General features: G+C 42.2%; 5 protein-coding genes across 10 annotated transcripts; 4 read left to right on the top strand and 1 right to left on the bottom strand.

The window, feature by feature from the left end:
• Positions 1-348: 348 nt before the first annotated feature.
• Positions 349-2,028, top strand: c4h5orf63 (chromosome 4 C5orf63 homolog). Of its 4 annotated transcripts, none has more exons than XM_030353505.1 (4): positions 349-515; positions 1,023-1,141; positions 1,373-1,429; positions 1,508-2,028. In XM_030353505.1, the coding sequence occupies exons 1-4, from the start codon at positions 464-466 to the stop codon at positions 1,670-1,672; spliced, it is 393 nt and encodes a 130-aa protein (XP_030209365.1). In that variant the 5' UTR covers positions 349-463; the 3' UTR covers positions 1,673-2,028. The 4 variants fall into 4 exon arrangements, with proteins under 4 accessions (XP_030209365.1, XP_030209367.1, XP_030209364.1 ...); XM_030353507.1 differs by having other exon boundaries at positions 439-515; positions 1,027-1,141; XM_030353504.1 differs by having other exon boundaries at positions 472-580; positions 1,027-1,141.
• A 185-nt stretch (positions 2,029-2,213) lies between these two features.
• On the top strand, positions 2,214-9,586 carry lmnb1 (lamin B1). The gene is made up of 11 exons (XM_030353497.1): positions 2,214-3,079; positions 4,499-4,655; positions 4,987-5,112; positions 5,789-5,959; positions 6,143-6,268; positions 6,826-7,046; positions 7,561-7,801; positions 8,080-8,184; positions 8,576-8,695; positions 8,914-9,015; positions 9,319-9,586. The coding sequence occupies exons 1-11, from the start codon at positions 2,727-2,729 to the stop codon at positions 9,358-9,360; spliced, it is 1,764 nt and encodes a 587-aa protein (XP_030209357.1). The 5' UTR covers positions 2,214-2,726; the 3' UTR covers positions 9,361-9,586.
• Positions 9,587-10,537: 951 nt separating this feature from the next.
• On the bottom strand, positions 10,538-17,815 carry aldh7a1 (aldehyde dehydrogenase 7 family, member A1). Of its 2 annotated transcripts, XM_030353499.1 has the most exons (19): positions 17,542-17,815; positions 17,121-17,309; positions 16,633-16,686; positions 16,302-16,367; positions 16,143-16,223; positions 15,423-15,546; positions 14,904-15,036; positions 14,525-14,569; positions 14,204-14,281; positions 13,829-13,926; positions 13,694-13,735; positions 13,307-13,401; positions 13,011-13,095; positions 12,821-12,927; positions 12,453-12,569; positions 12,021-12,118; positions 11,705-11,778; positions 11,533-11,608; positions 10,538-11,284 (listed from the first exon to the last, which is right to left on the bottom strand). In XM_030353499.1, exons 2-19 carry the CDS (start codon positions 17,226-17,228, stop codon positions 11,230-11,232), a joined length of 1,536 nt encoding a protein of 511 aa, XP_030209359.1. In that variant the 5' UTR covers positions 17,229-17,309; positions 17,542-17,815; the 3' UTR covers positions 10,538-11,229. The 2 variants fall into 2 exon arrangements, with proteins under 2 accessions (XP_030209359.1, XP_030209358.1); XM_030353498.1 differs by lacking the exon at positions 17,542-17,815 and having other exon boundaries at positions 17,121-17,360.
• isoc1 (isochorismatase domain containing 1) lies at positions 17,773-20,250 on the top strand. The gene is made up of 5 exons (XM_030353500.1): positions 17,773-18,243; positions 18,499-18,618; positions 18,850-19,053; positions 19,376-19,492; positions 19,846-20,250. Exons 1-5 carry the CDS (start codon positions 17,830-17,832, stop codon positions 19,990-19,992), a joined length of 1,002 nt encoding a protein of 333 aa, XP_030209360.1. The 5' UTR covers positions 17,773-17,829; the 3' UTR covers positions 19,993-20,250.
• A 431-nt stretch (positions 20,251-20,681) lies between these two features.
• minar2 (membrane integral NOTCH2 associated receptor 2) lies at positions 20,682-22,703 on the top strand. 2 transcript variants are annotated; one of them, XM_030353502.1, is made up of 3 exons: positions 20,682-20,897; positions 21,145-21,353; positions 21,835-21,929. In XM_030353502.1, exons 1-3 carry the CDS (start codon positions 20,751-20,753, stop codon positions 21,908-21,910), a joined length of 432 nt encoding a protein of 143 aa, XP_030209362.1. In that variant the 5' UTR covers positions 20,682-20,750; the 3' UTR covers positions 21,911-21,929. The 2 variants fall into 2 exon arrangements, with proteins under 2 accessions (XP_030209362.1, XP_030209361.1); XM_030353501.1 differs by having other exon boundaries at positions 20,690-20,897; positions 21,145-21,399; positions 21,835-22,703.
• Positions 22,704-23,009: the final 306 nt, after the last annotated feature.

The following is a 23,009-nucleotide window of genomic DNA, read 5'->3' as shown; positions in this document are numbered from 1 at the left end:
CCTATTACTGTCCAATAGTTTCTGCTGTGATACCCTCGTGTCACGTCAATTAATCCATTACCTCATTTATTTTAACAAATGAGTGTGCGGATCCTTTAAACATAAGATTGTCCCTTGAGCGAAATTAAAACCTTCCCCAGGGGGCAATTATGGCACAGAAAACCAGGAGCAATAAAGCAGCTGTTCAAGCCTGCCATCTAGTGGTATATTTGTCCTGTACCCGCTTCTCAATGAAAACGGGATTACCTGTCACACACGTACGCGCAAGCACGCGTGAGTTGACTAAACAAATGACTCCTGTATTAGTATTGTAATCGTCCCTAAATGTTATAGCAGTTAATAACAATGCAATCTTATAATAACCATTAAGCAACGCTATTGCTAACATCGTATATTATGTGGTGAGGTTATCGTTATGCTTTTACTTTGAAAAGAAAAGGGAAGCATATCCTCATACCGATGTATGTGCTTACTGGGCCACTTTAACCTGTGTTATGATTTCGTCTTTTCGCAAGGTCAGTTGGTTTATCGTCTCCGGTAACGTGCTCATGTTTCTTGATCGGAAGTCAAGTAATCTTAGGTGAGTCGAGATGGACTCTTTGTGTGAGATGGATTTTGGAGCATGCTTTTAACAACAGCAAAGTTCCACTAGCTAAAATGAGGAGACAGACTGCACACTTTCTTGAGAAAGCTAGAACTACAAATACCCCATCAGCCAGACTTGAACTGCAAGCCCCAACCCCGAAGATTATGCAATAAAAGCAAATTAATGCAGTTGCATTTTTGCGTTTATCGTAGATTAATCCATATTTTTGCCTCGCTTAGCAACCGATTCGGTCTATTAAGAAGACGTCAGCTGATGCCAAACGTTATGTGGCATCTGAATGAGAACATAGGCCTATTACATTATACATGTAAACAATCAGCCATTTCCTGTGACTTAGCTTTTAGAGTTTTTTGAACGTGATGAACGAGATTAACGTGCAAATTGTTCTCTCCCTTATTATTTTGCTTTCTTTCAGATAGAATGAATTGTTTATTTACGCAAAGAGTAACGAGTGGGCTGAGAAGGATACCAGTGGTTCTGCTTCAAAGATCATCCTCCCAGAAGCAATTGCCAACTTTGACTCTCTACACAAAGGTTTTTCTCTTTCTCTTTCTCTTTCTCTCTGTATATTGAATTGAAGTGGTAGACTTTTGATACATTGTGGTTGACATCATGATTATAATCATTCATCTTATTGATGTAGCACAATCTGTACGTTTTAAGCAGTCTTGAACTGTGTGTGTGTGTGTGTGTGTGTGTGTGTGTGTGTGTCTGTGTCTGTGTCTGTGTCTGTGTGATTGTGTGATTGTGTGTAATGTCATGCAGGATCCTTGCCCTCTTTGTGATGACGCTAAAGAAACACTTAAACCATATAAGCACAGGGTAAGGATCCGTCTTAATGGAGATAAACAATTTAAATATGAACAGTGATCGTCATTTTTACTTTCTTTGTGCCTTCAGTTTCTGTTTCAGACGGTAGATATCACATTGCCAGAGAACAAAACATGGTATAAGAAGTACAAATATGATATTCCGGTATTCCATTTTAACGGACAATTCCTGATGATGCATCGAGTTGACACTGGACTACTGGAACAACACTTGACTAAAGCAGAGAAAGAATAGATACGATTTAGTTTTACTGATATAAAGATTGTCATTGTTTTGCATCTTTATTTTATAAAAATTAAGCATAAACTATAGCATTGATTACACGGTATTGTCCGATATGCATTTTAAATATATTTTGGTGGATATTTGATTGTGGAAGGTTTTTTGTCATATTTGAGGATTCCATTCCTCTCCATATCTACCAATACATAAGATGTGAATGATACGTGATACATTTAGATCAACTGCCTCAGACTTTAATGTTACATTTTGAGCTTTGAGTTTTTTCAAAAACTCTTGTTTAATTGTATTGTAATACTTGTTATATTCCACTTTTAATTTATATTAATTAAAATGCAAAGTAAAAATTGGTTTTAATTTGCATTTCTAATAAATGGCCTTGCCCTGCACAATAATTTACATAACAAATACCGAAATAGTCAGTGGATGCCATCAATCAATACATGGTTATGTTTGAATATGCCTTGCTAGGTTCTTCTGCAAACTTCGGCAGTATGCAACAAAAAAATAAGAAATCCATTAGGGCACGATATTAATCTGAAGAGCAAGAATCTAGAGGAGCATGGCTTTTGAAGATCGCGATGCATCCCTTTCAAACAACCTGCTGGTAACGTGAACGCCCATCCATATGCTCCTTGTGCTTGACACCATCCATCCGTCCGGTCACGGCCTGTGATTGGCTCAGAGATCTTCTTTGAATATTTACTATCGGCCATGTTTGTTACCGGAGCTCCTCTTTCATTCAATTGAAAACTGGCAGAAAACCTTCGCGGCAGCGTCGTCGCGCACCATTTTATTGTTTACCGGTGTATTTTTTTCAGGTCTTTAGTTTAACGTATTGATTTGGTGAAGTAATATTTTAGTTTCTTTGCTTTTTCTAATGGACCGTTTTACGTTAACATTGTAATTCGTAGCACGTGTAATGATCGTAATTGATCCACAGTTGACGAGTTTCCGTTAGATTTCGATATTATCGCAGCACACCTCCTGCTATAGCCATTTTTATACATATTTAACTTATTAGACTAATTTATCAGTTTAATTTACAATGGCGACCGCAACCCCAGCCAGCCAAAGAAGAAGCACATGCTCCGGGAGCACGCCGCTGAGCCCCACCAGAATTACCAGGCTTCAGGAGAAAAGAGAGCTGAGCGACCTGAACGACCGCCTGGCCGTCTATATAGACAAAGTTCGGAGCCTGGAGTCCGAGAACACAGTTTTGCACCTTCAAATCTCAGAGAAGAGAGATGAGACCAGCCGAGAAGTGTCTGGGCTGAAGGCGCTGTACGAGACGGAGCTCGCGGACACCAGGATCTCCCTGGACGAGACGGCCAAGGAGCGCTCCTGGCTGCAGATCGAGTTGGGGAAGCTGAAGGCGGATCATGACCAACTACTACTGAGGTACGTTGAGGCGCTGTTTGTCCGCACTGCGGTCCTCTCTGGACTGGATGATATCCAGATATGGTCAAAACGAAACTTAAGTATAGGAACATTACTATCCGTTTGGAAAATGAAAACTTTTTTTTTTTAAATAAATTCTACAGCTCATTGAGTTCGTAGGAATGAGAAGAAATGTGAAATGATGGCAAACTTAGGCTTTCTATAATTTATGCGACGGATACAATTTTAGATGTGGTAAAAATGTTAAGCTTTTACCTTCAGCTCAAGTTATAAGACTCTTTCTCAATGAATGAAACTTGTGCACTCAACAATATTACAAACCGAAGTGTGGAACTCGGCCGTCCAATCGTCCTCAGAATTGTGACATTTCAAACAATAATAAACACCCGACACACACAGACACACACACAGAGAGAGAAAGACCCACACACAGAGAGAGAGAGAGAGAGAGACACACACACACAGAGAGAGAGAGAGACCCACACACACACACAGAGAGAGAGAGAGAGACACACACACACACACACACACACACACACACACACACACACACACACACACACACACACACACACACACACACACACACACACACACACACACACACACAGAGACACACACAGAGAGAGAGACACACGCACACACACAGAGAGAGAGAGACACACACACACACACACACACAGAGACACACACACACACACACACACACACACACAGAGACACACACACACACACACACACAGAGACACACACACACACACACACACACACACACACACAGAGAGACACAGAGAGAGAGAGACACACACACACACACACACACACACACACACACACACACACACACACACACACACACACACACACACACACACACACACACACACACACACACACACACACACACACACACACACAGAGAGACACACACACACACACACACACACACACACACACACACGCAGAGGGAGAGAGACACACACACGCAGAGAGAGGGAGAGACACACACACACAGAGAGAGAGAGAGAGACCCTTTGTGACTCAGTTACTGTTTGTCCACAACATTTGTGTAAACAGGTGTGGTGAGGCTTTGGAATGCAGCCGAAAGACCGTTGTCCGACAGAAGTCCTGTCGGCTGCCCTTAGGGGCCAGCTGTTAGAACAGAGTTGGCTGATTATGTCAAACCAAATCTCGGCCTCCTTTTTTATAATTGATTAAGAAACTGTGGAAATCTTATTTGGCACACTGCCCTTCTTTGTTGCCACCTTTATTGATTTACCTAAAAACGAAAACTATCATTATAGCTAGTTTCTAGTCACGAGTCTTCACTTTTTTCTGTCTCGAGATTTACAAGCGCATTCCTAGTCATGTGACCAAACAATGGCAGTCATTCAACTCCTATTCCCTCCCTCCCTTTAGCTACACCAAGAGGGACGGTGAGGCAACAGCCTCCCGGGCCCGAGTGAAGGAGCTGGAAGCTCTGCTCAACTCGAAGGATGCAACGCTGGCCACAACACTGTCCGAGAAGAGAGGGCTGGAGGCCGGCCTAGCGGACGCACAAGGGCGGCTTCAAGAGGTGCATACTTTAGTTGATTATTTTTGTTTTATTTAGTATTTTTTTAGGTAGGAGTCTCAAGAACCGAGTGCTTTTAGTTTCCCACAGGATTTACAATTTCTCCACTTGGTAGCTCTTAAACATCAGTTATATTGGGGGGGGGGGGGGGCAATGATACATGCTCCCCCCCATCAAAATTACTTAATGTTTAAGGATATGCATACTTTGTAACCATACAGTTATAACAAATGTTGACATTGTTTTACTGTCTAAAACAACCACTTCACGGGAGCTGTTCGCTGCATCTCTTTCAAACCAAACAACGTCGACTGACCGTATTGTAATCCCTCAGCTCGAAGTGAGCTATTCCCAGAGCAAGAGCCAACTGGCCGACGAGACCCTGATGAGGGTGGACCTGGAGAACCGCTGCCAGAGCCTGGTGGAGGAGCTGGAGTTCCGCAAGAGCCTGTATGACGGGGTAAGTAAGGAAAAGTACCACCCTGGGAAGAAAAATGCTTTTGTTTTTTATGATTTCCTATTGCCAGCACTGCTTGACAATGGGGATTGTTGTACAAGCAGTACTTATTTCCTGGAGCATTATTTTCTTTGATTGAAGGAAAAGGTGAAGGCTTACATTAGGGTATGAAGCAGTTCAGATTGATTTATTTGCCCATGTGTGTTTGTGTGCCAATTGCAATGTTGTGGTGAGGCCGCCAACCCCCCTGGTGTAAATTTAGAAGTTACTTCTCTCAGAAACTTCTGAGAAGTTACTTCTCTCAGAAACTTCTGAGAAGTTACTTCTCTCAGAAACTTCTGAGAAGTTACCACTTCTCTCAGAAACTTCTGAGAAGTTTCCTCTTCTCAGAAGGCCTGTTGACTGCTTTGCAACCAGGTTTGCAAATTTCAAGTGTTTTACTTACTTAATTGAACATGTTAATCAATAATGGATTTATCATCATAATTACTAATTTTTCTCAATTAAAAAAATAAATATTTTTAAACAAACAGAATAATATAACAATAATACTCTCACCAAATCAAACCCTATTTGTAATGGTACATAAAACCTGAATTGGCATTTTTCATCTGTTCTTAAATTCTTAATGAATCGATGAATGAAGAACCATTAACATCCCTAATTTGCAACGCCGCAGGAATTGAAGGAAACCCGTCACAGGAATGTGAGTAACCTGGTGGAGGTGGACTCCGGGAGGCAGGTGGACTACGAGTCCAAGCTGGCCGGGGCCCTGGCCGACATCAGAGCCCAGCAGACTGAACAGGTGGACCTCTACAAGAGGGAGATGGAGAACACCTACATGGCCAAGGTATGGAAACTTACAAACTTCCCATCAAATCCAAATATATACATGTATCAATTCTGTTTTTGTACCGTCGTCATAGAATGTGGACTGCATTCAAGGAAGTAACGTTGTTGGGTTGACCACTGGGAGTTTAAAGTGTGTCTGTCTGTCTGTCTGTCTGTCTGTCACTCACTCCCTCCTTCACAGCTGGAGGACGCGATCCAGTCCTCCCAGATGAGCAGCTCCTCGGCCACCATGAGCCGGGAGGAGCTGAGGGAGTCGGCCATGAGGGTGGACAGTCTCTCGGCCCAGCTCGCAGGCATACAGAAAGAGGTGGGGGGGGCCTGTGTTTTACATTTTAACCGATACGTGACTGTGAAGAATCCCGTCGAGTCAATCAGGTCGTACGCGCAGGGCTCTTTGGTGACTTTTATTTCTCTCCCAAAGCACGGTGCTTCTCGTTCTTAAAGTGAGGAGGCACACAAAGATAAGTGTGGGTGTTGATGAAGGGCTGGGCTGTTTGCTCATCAGTGAAACCATCTCTGATTGTATCTCGCATATGGGCGGGTAGTTCTTCTTCGCGTTAGCACATCACTGTATCAAGTCGCAGATGCACTCAAAATGGGCTTTGTGTAGTGATACCAATCAGCAGCCTGAGGCACGCCACTTAATCAAAAGTAACCATCAACGTGACATTCTCCAGCCCAGCTCTTTAACTCTTCACACAGACTCCTACAGACACGGGGTACGCGCTAGGTGTTGTTGAGCTGGCCTGTCAAGTCTGATACGTCCATACATTTCCACGTGAAAGAAATTCCCTAAAAGAAAAAAAACGCCCTAAATGATTTTTGTCTGCAACACGGTCCGATGACAGTCTGTGTTCCCCTCAGGCGCGTGGCTGCCGCGAGCGCATCGACGAGCTGGAGGCGGCGCTGGCCAAGGAGAAGGACACCAGCCGGCAGCTGCTGTCCCACAAGGACCAGGAGCTGTACGAGATCCGCACGCGCATGCAGCTCCACCTGGACGAGTACGCCCAGCTGCTGGACGTCAAGCTGGCCCTGGACATGGAGATCAGCGCCTACCGCAAGCTGCTGGAGGGCGAGGAGGAGAGGTCGGGGAACCCACACGTTGAGCCTCCCTGACTTGTTGATTGACCCTATGCTGGGACTGGGGACAAACTTAGTTTTGTGCGTAAGACGAACAATGTGAAAAGAGACCGCTGCTGTCAATTCACACAGTAAGCCAGCCCTCCCATTTCGAAATGGATTGGAGGTTAAATATGAAGAATAGATGAAGTAATGTCTACCCTGCCCTTGGTTGTTTGGAGTATGTCCTGGATCGCCGCTCATTTTTACATGGCAGGGGAAATGAAGGTCTTGAATATTTAAAACATTTACATTCACTTGATCGGATGAAAACCCACATTCAGATGATTAACCGTCATGGGACGACATTAAGTGAGTCATCACCCCCGGATGAATGCCGATTGTATCTACCCCCCTGAAGACAAAGGCCAGATGTCTGTGGGTGTTTATTACACAGGAAAAGGGGGCTTAACCGTCTTCCTGTCTCTCTCTGTCTCTCTGTGTCTCTCTCTCTGTCTCTCTGTCTCTCTCTGTCTCCAGGCTGCAGTTGTCTCCCAGCCCGACGTCCCGCGTCACCGTGTCCCGGGCCACGTCCAGCAGCCGCAGCGTGCGCACCACCAAGGGCAAGAGGAGGCGCGTGGAGGAGGAGGAGGAGGAGCAGCAGGGAGACGGCGGCTCCTCGGTCTCCGTGGCCCACTCGGCCTCGGCCAGCGGGGCCGTGTGCGTGGAGGAGCTGGACGACGACGGCCACTTCATCCGCCTGGCCAACACGGGGGAGCAGGTGAGGCACCGCGGGGTAACGTGCACCTTGGACCGGCCTGGGGGCTCGGGAGGTCTGTGCTATCGTTTGGGACGAGCGACTGAACCTTGATAGTTTACTCGAGTCCTTTTTCGGTTTGAGGTTTGAAATGTGCCTGACCCGTCAGAAATGTGCATTTGGGAATTCTTGGTTTTTTTATTGGGAGGGCTTTACAATCGCTTTGAAACGGGATCGAATCTACCATCCGTTATTTGGGTCCTTTTCATTGACCCGTCGTTTGTGGTGACTTGTGTCTGCAGGCCCAGGCCATGGGGGGCTTCGAGCTTACCCGGACGATCGGAGAGACCTCAGCGACGTACAAGTTCACCGCTAAAGCCGTCCTGAAGGCGGACCAGAAAGTCACGGTAAACCATTTGTATTCCTCTGGTATTGTTTCCATCTGTAAAGCATTTGAACACACAGCCCTGTGGCAGTCAGCTATTTTAACGTCCATACAGCAGTGTATATATATATTGAAGCACAAGCAATAAAGCCATCTTGCTTCTGACTTTAAGTTTTAGGGAGGCTTCCTCTTGTAATTCAGCATTAGTATGTCAAGAGCATACTTGAAGGATGAAACCACTTAATCGTCGAGTTCAGTTCATACGTATTTGGCATGATAGCGGAACTGTGACTGCAAGAAAGGTCCAAATGTACGTGAAAATAGAGACGGACAGCATTTTGAAGAGCTTTTTGATGTAGGATGTAAAAAAAAAAAAAAAGTTCAAAGGTGTGATTGTGCCGTGGCGTTTCCAGCTGTGGGCGGCGGACGCGGGAGTGAGCGCCAACCCCCCGACAGACCTGCTGTGGAAGGGCCAGGGCTCGTGGGCCGGGGGGCAGGATATCTGTGTGGTGCTGACCAACGCAGAGGGAGAGGTGAGTCACGACCACATCCCTTTGGTTCATCCCCTCACATTGGAGTTCATAAGGTCCACAGCAGTTACCCTCAATTAATGAGCCACGTGTCGAATAATGTGTCTTTGTCACTGACGAGCTCCGTTGTTCTGCGGACTGTCTTTCTAGCCCTCAATCAAGCTCAATGTTTCAAAACTGTGTGTGTGTGTGTGTGTGTGTGTGTGTGTGTGTGTGTGCAGGAGGTCGCCAGGCGATCCACATTGTTCAACGCTCCCATGGAGGAGCAGGAGGAATACGATGAGGACGTCGAGATCATTGAGGAGGACCTCTTCCACCAACAGGTAGGAAGAACGTTGTTTTACCGCAAGCATCTTTCAAGCTTCAGTAGGTGATCGTTGCGGGTTTTGAGCGGTGGTATATGAATAGATCATTACAGAAATATTACCAGCCAGATAAAAAAAGATTCAATAAAAAATATATATTATCTAGACGTTCTGTTGTGCTTGTTTGACACACAAAAACAAGAGTCCCTAAATTACACACCGTGCCCTTCAGCCAATCATGTGCCTGCTCATGTTTGCATGCGATTACCTGTTCCACGTGCTCGTGTTGGTTCTGATGTAGTTCCGCTCCGCCTCCTGCAGGGGGAGCCCCAGATCAGCAAGCGAGGCTGCTCCATCATGTGAAGACACCACCACTAGCAGAGGCTGATGTTGGGCCCGTTCTGCCACAAAAACAACTCACCCGTTTTCTATATCCCCGTGTGATACCTGTATTTTTTAGTGACAATGCCAAACCAGTTTAGGTTGTTTGCTTTTGTGTTCATTGAAGTAAACACACAAACACGCACACACGTAGTCAGTTTTTTTGTAGAGCACACCAAGTTTTAATAAACAAGATTTCAAGTAAAAATTGTCTAGTGAGTATGTATCAAACACAATCGTAAGAACTTGGTCTTCCCCTAATCATGTCGGCTTATGAATAGCATCATGTCCTATTCGGAAATGTCAATACAAAAAGTTAAGCTTAACACTATAAATTCCTTTAGTCAAAACAAAGTACTACTTAAAATCTCAGCTTTAAGAGTTTAGTTTGTTTCATAAACCTGAGGATGGCTACAGAAGATTTGAATGAATTTGACATACAGCTCACAGCATTTTAAATCTGGGTATTCTAATGTATAAAATAAGGCCCCGTCCACACGAAGCCGATTTCATGGCGAAACCGCAAAGGTCTTGTACGGTTCGGCCTTCCGTCCACACGAAGCCGGCGAATCCTCTGACCGAAACCGCAAACTTCTGAAACCACCCTCGGAGGTGGTTTCAAATCTACCCGGTTTCGTTTTGGATTCGTGTGGACGCCTGAAACCGACTGAAACCGCAAACCATGACGTCATCGCCCCCCCCCTTCGATCCTCTAGCCAATGACTGTTAAGCCCGCGGAGTCTCACCCTTTATGCGCATGCTCGCCTCTTTTCTTATTTATTTTCCTTCTGGATTTCTGTAGCAGAAGCAGCGCCCCTTATGGGCCTGGCTTGTGTACTACAGCGTTTCTACAGGTCTACCCGGTTTCGCTTGGCTTCGTCTTTACGGAGATACTTCGAAACCGGATAGATCGAACCCGTAACGGTTTCGCCCGTTTCGGCTTCGTGTGGACGGGGCCTAAGTAGATTAAAGTAAGATTCAATTCTGATTAGACAACTTCTGATCAGGCAGCTTAACAAACTTTGAAGGGTACACTCCATGTATATAGCATAATTTAATCACAGCACACTAACTTACCAGGCTAAAGATGATTGCCATAAGGTTATCTTTAGCTTGTCGCTTGTTAAAATATCTGGACCATGGATTGGATGGAAACCTGTAATTTTAAAACCAGGATAACCCGTTTATTGTGCAACTACCCAAACACTCATTGTAAGTCATTAAACCACTTGGACACTTCCATTTAACTTTTTATTCAAAGTGCTTAATGATATTAATGTCTTGCATACTTTTATGGACCGCAGAAGACTCAAATGCGTTGCAAGTGACCAGAGTTTTAACGTAACAGTGGGTAGGCAGCAATGCAGTACAGCCGTCCTAAGTGTCTCGGATCAATGCTCAAAGTGCGATTCAAAGCAGATAACTCAAGACTGGTCTTCCGCATGATTAAGATCCCAACATGTATCAGAACTGACGGCATTCTGCTGGAACAGACATCTAATGCGTCCCTGATTATCCGAGTTGGTACAGGTCATTGTAACCTAGTTGATTCTAGGGGCTCCCACAGTACAAACATTGTCGTCCTAGCAAAGAATGTAAGAATACCCCTATTTATATGTACATAACGTATACATGTTGACAAATGAATGGTAAACTTTTCTTAAAGTATAGCAATGATTTATGAATCAGCCACAAGCTTCAAATAGGGATCACTGCCGGTCTAGTTTGACCTTCAACCATAAAAATTAATGTTTTTAGGGACAAAATATATTCTCTATAAAGAAAAACAGGACAATTGCAGTTTTGCACTTGGGTTCCCAGTTCCGTGAAGGTGACCGTTGCCGGGGTTCTTCATTCAAACTTGATGCCCTGTGCCAAAGGAAGCTCCTTGCTGTAGTTGATCGTGCTGGAATGAAAAGGTTATAATTTTAACCAACGAGATCCAGGAGGCAAATGAAACAAAACTACTTGGCATGGTCATTGTTTATAAGAAGCAAAATACATATCTTGGCAAGTTAAATTATTTGAATTTACTTCTTGCTATTCAAGTCCCATGGTTAACAGAAGTTAGGGGACGAAAAAACACTTTTAAAAACGTCCGGTCGCCCAGAGAAATTAAACGACACGAAAAAACGTTTTTCTCCGCTCACTCACCACGTGGAGCGTCTCATGTACTGCTTCCAGGAGTCGCTGCCCGACTCTCTGCCTCCTCCAGTGTGTTTCTCCCCACCTAGAAGCAGACCAGGTCATGAATGTTACGAGGGGCCGCTGTGACTTTGGTAACCGCTCTCTATGTCAAACGATGAGCAGACCCTGCTTGACTTACCGAAGGCTCCTCCGATCTCGGCTCCGCTCGTGGGAATGTTGACGTTCACGATGCCACAGTCTGAACCCTTGGGGCTGGAGGGAGGACAGGTATCCAGTTTAAAAACTACAGTTCCATAACGTTTTATCCAAATACCAAGACTTAAGGGTTAATGGATGAAAAGAGGGCAGCTGATTGTCATACTAAGGCTATGACAAACAACATTTAAAAAATAAATCGATGATATACACAAGCTGTTAAAATATAACTGTTTGCTTTCACAGAGGTGATGACACTATGAACACTTATCATTGGCAATTTTTGTACGAGTTCTTACCCAAGCCAGCGGAACACTCTTCCCATATCTTTGGTGAAGATGCTGCTGGACAGGCCTTGTTTCACCTCATTGTTCCAGCCAAAGGCCTCCTCCTCCTCCTGTGACGACATCATAGTTACATCCCAAAACATAATTTAGAACCAGAAGACCCAAAGAACAAAAAAGATTATTTATTATTTACCACACTGTCTACTTTACAGAAAATGTGATAATTTGCAGCTGAAATGTAAATATTTGCAAAAAGACTGTCCAAGGGTTAAATATAGTTCGTCCCCTCAAAATCAAAAGGACAATCATAAACGTTGGCATATTACTGCAGAACCTGCTCACAGAATTCACTAAATGCCTAAAATAAAATGAATAATCAATAAAATAGAGTATTGCCATGCTATTCATAATAAGCATGCTTAATGGTCTTCATATTTAATGTACCTTAAACTTGAGGACATAGAGGATGGGCACAAAGGTTTCGGTGTGAACGATAGGGGCATCATGGGCCAGTCCAGTGATAATAGTGGGCTCCACGTAGTTGCCAGGTCGATCGATCACCTTAAAAATAAGATAGGAAAATCACATCCTTTCAAATGGGACATTTCTTCCCCACGTAACAAAAAAACACTTTCTTTGTTACTTTATGTTAAATGGTACAGTATCTCTACCATTTAAAATATGGTATCTGAGGCATAATAAAAGAAAGCATTAACATTTTTAAATGCCTGAAGTCAAACCAACAATGGGGATTCAGTGCAGATCGAAGCGTTTCCCTCTGAACCCATGATGAAAGAAGTCAAGCCCCGTACCTTTCCTCCACACACTACAGTGCCTCCCTGCTCCTTGGCCTTCTCCACGGCCGCCAGGTACTGCTCCACGGCCTGCTTGGTGTGCAGTGGGCCGTACATGGTGGTAGCTGCCGGACAACAGGACCGACGTCATTACACTGGGGGACGACCACGTTCAAATGGCTCATTCTTTGAGTTTCAATGGACGTACCATCCCATGGATCTCCGATGCGCACTTGCTTGTAGGCCTTGGCGATTCTCTCCACCACTGTGTCATGGACGCTCTCGTGCAGAATCTACAAAGTCGAGGAACGCGTTTACAAAGTGCAACGTGATCAGAGAATGTGCACAGTTGGGTTTTCTTCAAGAGCGCTTTTTGAGACACAAAGACCTGCTGCTTCACATTCAGTTACACAGAGAAATAACTTCGTATAGGGTCCACGCAGAGCAAGTGCAACCGCCATCGTGGGCTCCTTCAACCCTTCACCGGAGCCCGTTCTCACTGACCAGTCTCCTTGTTGTGGTGCAGCGCTGTCCGGCCGTTCCCACCGACGCAAACACGGCAGAGGGAACCACAAGATTGAGATCGGCATCCTCGAACACTGGAAATAAAACAGACGCACCAAAGTTATTACTTTTCATGTTTTATGTTGAATCCTAGACTGGCAATAGATATTTGTCTTTGTCTCAGGAACGAGAATCAGTCAAATTAAAAAAATTAAAATTAAAATGGGTGGAATTACAGCATTTTATCTGTGAAATCTGCGGTAAATCTACAGTTTTTTAACAGTTTAAAAAAAACGGCTGTTTGAAGATCAAGTTAACCAAACCAGCAACATAACTAAGATTCATTATTATGGTTAATGATAATTATTAACTTTTTAAAGCTCTTACCAATGATCGCATTGTTCCCACCGAGCTCCAGTAGCTGACGACCTACAAACCAGACAGAAATGCGAGTTGAAATGATAAAATAATTATGCATGCCTTTCTTATTTTATTATGATGACAAAATAAAATACTACTCACCGAACCTCTCCTGCACCATCATGCCCACAGACTTTCCAACTTGAGTACTGCCGGTAAACGACAACAAATTCACACGCTCATCCTTGGCCATGGCAGTGCTGCAGAGAAGAATGGGAGGTTGGTTTCACGTGAAAACAAAAACTGTACATGTGCAAAAAATAAAAAAATCGGCTGAACGCAATTAAAGACTTCAATGTCTTCTAAAATAAATGTTACGTTTCTGCGACATTGCTTCAGACCAACACTGCTGGTTCCATTGCGTCGCAATCAACCAGTTAGTTGACTTCATCTCGGTGATGGTGCTCTCAAACTCCACACTGTGTGGTTGATCTATAAAGGGGCAGGTGTATTCCCAGCATCCAGACCCTTCCTCACCCAACATCAGCCCCGCCACACGTCATGGAGCAGATGGCCCCGGGGAGGCTGTTGTGCTCCAGCACCTCCGCTACGATCCTGGTGAACAGTAAGGGACAAGAGTTTAAGCATGCTGAACCATGGGACACTAAAACACCAGCCAACTCCACTGAGGAGTGTTCTTTCATGGGTAAGGTGGCACAGCCCTTGAATATGTGGCTGCTCTATTTTTTTAAAACAACTTCTTCAAGTTGCAAATTAAGCTCAGATGGTCTTCACAATAATGCTTTTCAATATAATACATTTATGAACCTTAAGTATAGGTAATGAAGGTATACTTACTTGGTTACAGCCACACTAGTGAGTGGTGTGGATGGGGCTCCTTTCCTAAAAAGGGAAAACACTTGGTTAGCAAAAACATGAAACCCAGGTTGGGCCAGATTTACTAATGTGAGTCACGTTTTTTCTTGTTATTTAGAGGGCATAAGACAAGGGGTGAAATGTGGCCTGTGAAGCCCTTTGACACTGTGACACAATTAAGGTCAAGGAAAATAAACAAGATTTGAAAATGGACTTAATGAACGGCTAATTATTCTTTTTGGTCAAATTCCATTTGCTGACACCAAAATGACACAGTGAAGCATACAGGTTTTCTTTTTTTATGTACCGACCACACCATGGTCTACCTACGGTTAAGGGGGTAAGATATCAGGGATCTTACCATAGACAGACGTTTCCACAGATGAGAGCCAGAGCGTTGTTCCAGCCGTAAACCGCCACGGGGAAGTTGAATGCGGTGATGATGCCGACCAATCCCACAGGGTTCCACTGCTCGAGTAGGGCATGACCTGGTCCTTAAGGAAATCAAAGTAGGTTGATTATTTGTACAGTGTTCTATGGCGACTGCTGCATCACAGCAAAACATAGTAAACACGACAACGTTGGATTGATCAAATGGTTGAGAAACCATTTGTGCCACTTCATACTAGTTTGTAACCAATATGCCAAGCAAGGAGCTACAACAACCCTGTGAGAAAATAGGTTCGTCTGTGGAAAAAGGTATTTAATAAATGTATTCTCTATGCAGTAACACAGGGTTAAGTTCATGTTCTGTCAGAGTAACAAGAGGACACTGAACAGTACACCTGCTGGAAAACCGATCCAGATATGTTTTTGCTCATCATATTCGATCACAGCTCCCTTTACTTGTGTATTATAATTAGGATGAACAGGAACTTACTTTCTGAGGGGAGAATGGGTCCACCAATCATTCTAGACAGTCCGACAGCATAATCACAGACGTCTATGTATTCCTGCACCTCTCCTACTCCCTCAACGTAGATTTTGCCCATTTCCAAGGAAACCTAAAAAAATAAATAATAAAAAAATTAATTTGTTTTTTTTAATGATTGAAATGTGTGATTAACATGTTCCCTCTTAGCAATAAAGCCAATAATTCATAACCATGGCCTTTTTTCAAAGAGCCATATAAAACTTGTTCTAGTAAGGCCCCTCTCAATGGAAATATGATGTTATGTTATGATATTAAGTTATGTCAAATTGTTTGCAACACTGATCTCACATTTTTAACTGTGAGGTCGAATCACTGCTTGACCAACGACACTATGATTATGTTAATATTATAATTATATTTTTAAATAAACTATGAATTAACATCAACTTATATAGATTAAACGAGAGATAGCCAGTCTAGTTATTATCATGCCGGATAATTTACGATTGCAATAAGGAACAAGCCAAGCTGGGGTAAAATATCATGGAAGAGGAATCACAGCATCCACTCAACAGAGTATGGGTTGGCCTAACGACCTAACCCTAATCTACCATGCCCTCTAACAATGGCAAAACAAAAAGCAGTGATTTGCCCCACTGTCAAAGAATAGAAAAAAATCCGAAATCAACATCATCAATTATGGAAAAATTATATAGTCAAAATTACCAAGCGTCCAAGAACATCAATCTTCTTCCTAAGTGCATCTCCGATTTGTCTTACAATCTCGCCTCTTTTGGGAGCGGGAATCTGCCAGAGAAAATTATAGATTTAAAGTTACATATATATGTACAGTACACACACATATATACACACCACTCAACTTACATCTGCCCACACTTTCCAAGCTTCCTTCGACTTCTGAACAGTTTCTTCGTATTCACTGAGGGTGGCCTACACAAAAGAGAAAATGTGTTCCAATGAGTGTCCTTTGCCATGTTAATAATTGTTGCATTTTTGTCTTTTGTGGTTAGTGGTCCCTAAACCGGGTTCTGGAGGATTGCAATGTTGCAAAACTACAAATTCTTTAATAAGTTAGCTTGATACTTTTGAAAATGTTACAAAACATTTTCTTCATACCCAATACAATCCATTAGCGCTGTAGGGTGAGGTATACAGTTGCTCTTTACACAAAATTAAGTTAAATGATGATATTTACCTGCCGTACTCTGGCGATGGGCTCATTGTTGGCAGGACAGTATGATGTAATGACCTTGAGGTAACGTAGACAACGCATACTTTAACATGAGATCAGAACGTATTGACTCTATAACAACTGAAAAGTTTCAAATAAGTTGGAATCTTTGTGTTCAGTGCCAACCTTCTTTATGCAAAAAAATCATTTATGAATACATTTGGCGATTCACTGCTACTCTATTAATTATACTTCTGAGCATACCACGCAAAACTACTCTAAAAAAATTCCACAACATTAGCATGGTAGGTGTAGTTTCATGGTCACATGTCTTATGGGATAGCTGTCCAACGAAATACTTTGAAACATCCTATGCACGTTACTAGGTACATGCATATCTTTGGCATATTCAGCAATCAACGTGGCTGTTGTTACATGGCAAACGCCACCACCTGTGCATGGCTAGCCTTGGCTAATCTATATTTGGACCTTCGGGAATCTATTTGACTTACCTCCCCTTGTCCTCCCCATGTCCCATGATAAACACCGTTGTTGTCCTCTGCCAAACCTAGCTCTTTCAGCCAGGCGTACTTTGGTTGATTAATCAGAAGTGTCGACATGGCTGCAGTATGCTTGCAATGGATGGTAAAAGTTTTCTGTCGAAAAGCCCTGTGCAGTGCGATGGTGGCCGTGAGGCAGCGCTGCATGGTTGAAAGAGGGGAGTTATGAATGGCCTGCAACGAATAATGAAATCCAGAGCCAAGTGAACTTCTGAATATCCCTGGCGGTGATTGGTCAAGACGGGACACCGCCTCTAATCTCACACTGCCAGTTAAAGGCAAGGTGTCTCGTTGAATATTGTGCAACATTTCCAATGTAAAATGTAAAAGAAATACTTTACATATATGTTATTGTGTTGAATTGTGTACTTACAATATTCCAAATTGTTCCAACAATGTTTAAATCCTGGGAAATCTGTACTTTTTTCCAAGGCAACGGTCCGTTTCCTTTAGATGAGTTCACAAGTCAATGATCATTGACAAACTTCAAACTTCTCTCCCTAACCCCCGTGGAATACACGTGAGAGAGCAATAATCCAATAGTGACGCCCATATTATACGGTGGTCAAAGTTTATTTGGCAACCAATTTCAGGATTATCTTTCTGTAATGCATCCATCCGAAAGCGACGGCAATACATAATTTTCTTTTGACTATTTCAAATGAGTAAAATATTAGTTCATTGTAGACTTATTGATTCGCTCTCGTGCTCCCTCTGGCCAAATACTTATTATTACACTTTTCATTGCCATACGATCGTCTTGGGAAGTTTCTATTTGAACTTGAACGCAGCACAATATTGCATTTCCGCCATGGCTCTCCAGGAAGACCCGTGCAGTGAAGTTCAAGTTTTGTTATCATTTTCTACCTTTTCCCGTCCCACCACATTACCTTTGGGTTCTGGATATGAAGTGCTTTATGAAACATTTTTGTCAGTTTATGGACATCATATCGATGTCCTTCGCAAATTCCTCATTCAGATATATTCTGATGAATGGGGACAATACATAGATTTTCCTAAAGGTTTTACCATTTTGAAGAAAGCCAGCCTACGACTAGTGCCTTTACAATCAGAGGTAAGAAGACATCAAACATAGTTTGTTTAAAACTTTTTCATAACAAAGGCTTTTCCCAACTGTTTTCCCAACATTAGTGAATAGCCTACAACACATGATATGGAAAATAATGCATAGGCTACTCAAATCATCATAACGTTTATTAAAATAAAATATATTAATCAAGCATATTGAAATATAGGCTAGATAGCTATACCTGGCTTCTATAAAGAAGAAAAAGTTTTTTATTTTTTTTGTTGTGTCTTTCTTCCCAAGGGGACACCATTGGGCAATCTTACTCCAGGCACCACAGCATTCTTTTGTTGTGATATGCAGGAAAGATTTCGTCCTGCTATCAAGTATTTTGAGGAGATCATCAGTGTGGGACAGAGACTGGTATGTTCTTGCAGTGGACAGTCACAAATCTTGACGAATCTTGCATACATGGGATTAGGAAACATATTATTATTATTATTATTATTATTATTATTATTATTATTATTATTATTATTTTCTTAACAATGTGATCTAGAATCTTAAAAAGTGAAAATTAGGATTATATTTCCACACTTTGTCTATCTCTATACCATGTACCATCCTTCTTCTTCATGGTACTCCACCTCTCAGATCCATGGAGCTCACCTTTTAGGCAGCCCGCTAATTGTATCGGAGCAGTACCCAAAAGGTCTGGGAAGCACTGTCCCAGAGCTGGACATCTCTGCTGCTAGACTGGTTTATCCCAAGACCAAATTCTCCATGATCCTTCCTGAGGTGGAAAAGGTTTTGGCAGCATTTCCAGAGATCCGCTCCGTTGTTTTATTCGGGGTGGAGGTAAGGCATTTCTAAAATGTTTCCATGCACCATCGCTCGGACTATCAGCGACGATAGAAGTAGAACTGGCGTTGATAGACCGAGGCTTCTAGGGCTTGAGCCCCAAATCACTCTTATCCAGCCCTGATCTTATCCAGCCCTCCCCAGATGAAGAATCTGCCGTTCTTCATGTATGTCCATAGTGGAGGATAATTCCATTAATGTTGATTACACTATGACTACAATATGTTACTAAAATATGTTTATTATTTTTAATATAACTGAATAATAAAAACTAAGTTTTCAGTTAACATATTGAATTAATTTTGTTTCTTCCATAAAGACCCATGTGTGTATCCAGCAAACAGCGCTGGATCTGATTGGCCGGGGATACGAGGTCCACGTCATGGCAGACTCCACCTCCTCACGCAGCATGGTGGACCGGATGTTTGCTTTGAAGGTAAGGCTTTAGCTTATTTTAACTTTTAACAGCAGATTCAAAGGTTCAAAAACACCTTGTTTGAGCCCCAATTAATCAAAATACAAAAAGAAAATTGCATTTAACTTGCTTGCTTGTTTGATAGTCGTCACCTGGTAAATACTATTTTAGTCCATATTTAAATTGCGCCCCTACATTTTTAAACAATGTGCATTTAAGTTGAGATTTTGACCAGAACCACTCAATAAACTACATATAAGTGCTATAGTGCTTTATTTTACCCCATTACATCACCTGTCATCTAATATAAGTGATTCAATGCTTTGGTTTTCCGTTCACGGCCACTCTTTTCTGAACGTGTTTCTTTTCCTCAGAGAATGGCCCAGCTTGGAGTCATCATCACCACCAGTGAGTCTGTGCTTCTGCAACTGGTCGCTGACAAGGAGCATCCCAAGTTCAAAGCAATCCAGAGCATTATCAAGACAAGTGCTCCGGACTCAGGCCTGTTATTAACTGTATAACACGGGCTGTTGTCATTTAACTATACTATACTGTACTGTACTGATACCAAAACGGTACGAAAGTGTATCGCGGTACGCACTGTTCAACAATAGGAATGTATTACTGTAATGGTTAACCTCCTTTATACACTGGCATAGTATCCGCTTTTAAGTCACCGCATATGGAGCAATGATCGAGACACCAGGAAACAAATTCATTCTGTAAAGATATCACTGTGCTACATGTGCTAAATGAAATAAAGACATTCTGTAATGTTTGTTGTGTGGTACCGGTCTGTAAGATAAGAGGCTACACGTATCTATTTGATGTGATCTTCACTTCTGGACCTTGTTTGTGTTAAGGTTGATGTGTTTTGAGAAAAATCGGTATTATATAGTTTAAAATAAATTCACTAACACTATGTTAACTTGCTGCCTTACCGTATTTTCAGTCCTCGGGCCCACTGACTGAAACAGGGCAAATGATGTAAGCGCTAGTGCATTATCCCATCTCTTTCTACTCCTCTTTCTATCCCTCTGCCTGACTTCTATCCGTGACACCGTTGCTTTCTAACGCCAGGGTGTAAGGGGTCAGATTAGGTTACACGCAGTTACTGACACACACACACACGCATACGCGCCAACTTGTAAGTCATACTCTGTTACAAATACCTAACTGGCCATGAATTATTACACAACTAGAAGGTTACACTCCGCGGAGTCAGACATGCAACACATACAACAATAAGTCGGAGCGGTGTGAGGAGGATCCATGGAGGATGGATGTATCAGTTCTACCTAACAGCAACCACCCAGAGAGGTTTCTACAGCTGGATGTAAGGAAGCTACCCATCAGCCATGGAGTATTTCAGGTTGGTGCGGCCATCACCAGTCAGAGACATTGGCAAAATAGGTTATACACTCAGGTAAGTGGTTTGATGATTGATTGATTATTCAAACATAATTTATAGGCCTATAAATAAAATGAGTAATGAGAGAGTATTTAGTAGTAACGTATGCATTTAGATGCATGATACGATAGGTTTGATGTCCAAGGTTTGATTTCCAAATAGGAAAGTTAAACCCATCTTAGTGATAACAAATGTTTACCTTTTTTCACTCACTATTAAATAAAGCAGTAACAGCCCGCTCAAACGACATTTTCTACCACAGAGGGAGCAAGGAACGGTCAGCGGTCGTCATGAACGGTCATCCCCTTCCCCAGAGGGAACCCCTGTCATGTTCGCTGACAGATACATGGAGAAACACATCACTCCTGTCACCTTTAATCCCAACGTGAAGAGGAACCCCCTTTACACGGACGCAAGACCTGCAGAAAGAGAGGACCCTGAACCATTCAAACCCTCGTGGACAATTAAAGAGTACGACCAGCGTTCTGTCCATGGCCACCTGGCAGGCTCCATAATGGTACCGTGAGGAGGACAAGGAAAATAAATTGGCTGTGATACTTTGGATGCAACTAAATGTAGTTGATGTGTGGATACTAGGGATTGTTTGTTGATCGATGCATGACCCACAACAGAAACACCATTGCATACATTTAATTTTGTTGTAATGAATATCCAGTGTAGGTTCTCCAGAACCTGTATGCTGAAAAAAGAAAATGCTTAAATAACATGTACTGTTAATCTATATTTCTAGATTCACTTATACTTGTCGTCATATGTGAGCAAAATGGTCCCAAGCATTGTCAAATCTGTTAGTTTTGAATGAATTTAAACCTGGTGCAGAGACTGCTTCTTGAGGGAGGGATAAATGGATTAGGGAAATGATTGATTCTTGCACTTTCAGCGAAAAATCGGTGTAAGCCAGTCCACCTTTAATCATGATTATGTCTTACAGGGTGAAGAAAAGACGGCCAAGGATTTGGATTACTGGCTTGAGGATCTCTACACGCCTGGGTTTGATTCCCTGTTAAAAAAGAAAGAAGCGGAATATAGAAGAAGAAAGCTCTGCAAAATATTTACCTTTGTAATTCTATTGATATCTGTAATCATTGTTGTCGTAACTGTGCCAATTGTACTCACAAAGAAAAATTAGTTTCAATTTTCTTTTTTGATGTATTATGTTCTTATTCATTAAAACCTTTTTATCAATTAACATTACTGCTCACCAGATAAGAAAAGTTGATATGCAAAAAATGATCCCGGATAATTGAGTTCATTCATTTATCACTATTTTCCTGTTCAAGCCTCCAATAAGAAGATACATTTGGCTGTAATAATGATGTATAGTTAGTCACTGTAATGGAGCAGATGGCACTCATTGAAAGAGATACTGTTACAGGTGCAAATCAGACAGAACAAAATCCATAGTTAGATATAGTTCTTGTGTTTTAGAAAACACCTAGTTACCCTGTTAACTATACTGCTATAATTTTGACATGCTTGACAGAAATAATGCACATTTTGTCTTTTTTTGAATAACAATTGTCAGAGCAAAGGTGAGGATTGTTAAATACTGAAAAATGAAGAATGTCAAGGATTAATAATCCCAGAATATAAAAACATTTTAAGGATTCAATGCCATAATAATAATAATTTAAAGAATTGAATTATAAGAGTAATACTCTCAGTGATTTCCCTGCTTTGGGATATTAGAGGGAGCACTGTATGCATGGCAATATACTATAATTTAGCATACAGGACTTGTATCTTCTGTAGTTGTGTAATTTTATAACATATTTGTTAGAGTAAAACCAGTTAATTCGAGTGTGTGTGCCTGTGTCTGTGTTTATATAATTGTGTGTAACTGAGTGTATGTGTTCATATCGTGGTAACCCTCTGTTCGTGGTTATCTGTTACTAAGGCCTAGACTGGAGATATTGTCCTTGGGCTCAGAGAATCATAGTGTTATAAATATACACACAAACACACTGCCTATACACATTTTATGGTGGTCTCTTCTTCTTCTTCTTCTTTTTCTTTAGAAATGAAGAAGAAAAAACTACCACTCCAGATAGGCCTACACTTCTATCTAGATCATGGATGTAGATCCCAAATAATATGATGAGAAGA

The sequence above is a fragment of the Gadus morhua genome, chromosome 4 (genome assembly GCF_902167405.1).
Source record: "Gadus morhua chromosome 4, gadMor3.0, whole genome shotgun sequence".
NCBI lineage: Eukaryota > Metazoa > Chordata > Actinopteri > Gadiformes > Gadidae > Gadus > Gadus morhua.
This window is presented reverse-complemented; position numbering and strand designations above follow the sequence as displayed.

What these genes read in the sequence shown, in the direction of transcription:
- c4h5orf63 (XM_030353504.1), top strand. Translation starts at nt 495, where the DNA reads ATGATTTCGTCTTTTCGCAAGGTCAGTTGGTTTATCGTCTCCGGTAAC. An exon ending in CTTTGACTCTCTACACAAAG is followed by an intron (nt 1,142 to 1,372) that starts GTTTTTCTCTTT and finishes AATGTCATGCAG; the next exon opens with GATCCTTGCCCTCTTTGTGA. An exon ending in TTAAACCATATAAGCACAGG is followed by an intron (nt 1,430 to 1,507) that starts GTAAGGATCCGT and finishes TTGTGCCTTCAG; the next exon opens with TTTCTGTTTCAGACGGTAGA.
- lmnb1 (XM_030353497.1), top strand. Translation starts at nt 2,727, where the DNA reads ATGGCGACCGCAACCCCAGCCAGCCAAAGAAGAAGCACATGCTCCGGG. An exon ending in GCAAGAGCCTGTATGACGGG is followed by an intron (nt 5,113 to 5,788) that starts GTAAGTAAGGAA and finishes GCAACGCCGCAG; the next exon opens with GAATTGAAGGAAACCCGTCA. An exon ending in TGGCCAACACGGGGGAGCAG is followed by an intron (nt 7,802 to 8,079) that starts GTGAGGCACCGC and finishes TTGTGTCTGCAG; the next exon opens with GCCCAGGCCATGGGGGGCTT.
- aldh7a1 (XM_030353498.1), bottom strand. Translation starts at nt 17,315, where the DNA reads ATGCAGCGCTGCCTCACGGCCACCATCGCACTGCACAGGGCTTTTCGA. An exon ending in AGAGTGTTCCGCTGGCTTGG is followed by an intron (nt 11,779 to 12,020) that starts GTAAGAACTCGT and finishes TCCTCCCTCCAG; the next exon opens with CCCCAAGGGTTCAGACTGTG. An exon ending in TACATGAGACGCTCCACGTG is followed by an intron (nt 11,285 to 11,532) that starts GTGAGTGAGCGG and finishes TTTTCATTCCAG; the next exon opens with CACGATCAACTACAGCAAGG.
- isoc1 (XM_030353500.1), top strand. Translation starts at nt 17,830, where the DNA reads ATGAGTAAAATATTAGTTCATTGTAGACTTATTGATTCGCTCTCGTGC. An exon ending in TAGTGCCTTTACAATCAGAG is followed by an intron (nt 18,244 to 18,498) that starts GTAAGAAGACAT and finishes TTTCTTCCCAAG; the next exon opens with GGGACACCATTGGGCAATCT. An exon ending in TCAGTGTGGGACAGAGACTG is followed by an intron (nt 18,619 to 18,849) that starts GTATGTTCTTGC and finishes TCCACCTCTCAG; the next exon opens with ATCCATGGAGCTCACCTTTT.
- minar2 (XM_030353501.1), top strand. Translation starts at nt 20,751, where the DNA reads ATGGATGTATCAGTTCTACCTAACAGCAACCACCCAGAGAGGTTTCTA. An exon ending in AAAATAGGTTATACACTCAG is followed by an intron (nt 20,898 to 21,144) that starts GTAAGTGGTTTG and finishes TTTCTACCACAG; the next exon opens with AGGGAGCAAGGAACGGTCAG. An exon ending in ACCTGGCAGGCTCCATAATG is followed by an intron (nt 21,400 to 21,834) that starts GTACCGTGAGGA and finishes TATGTCTTACAG; the next exon opens with GGTGAAGAAAAGACGGCCAA.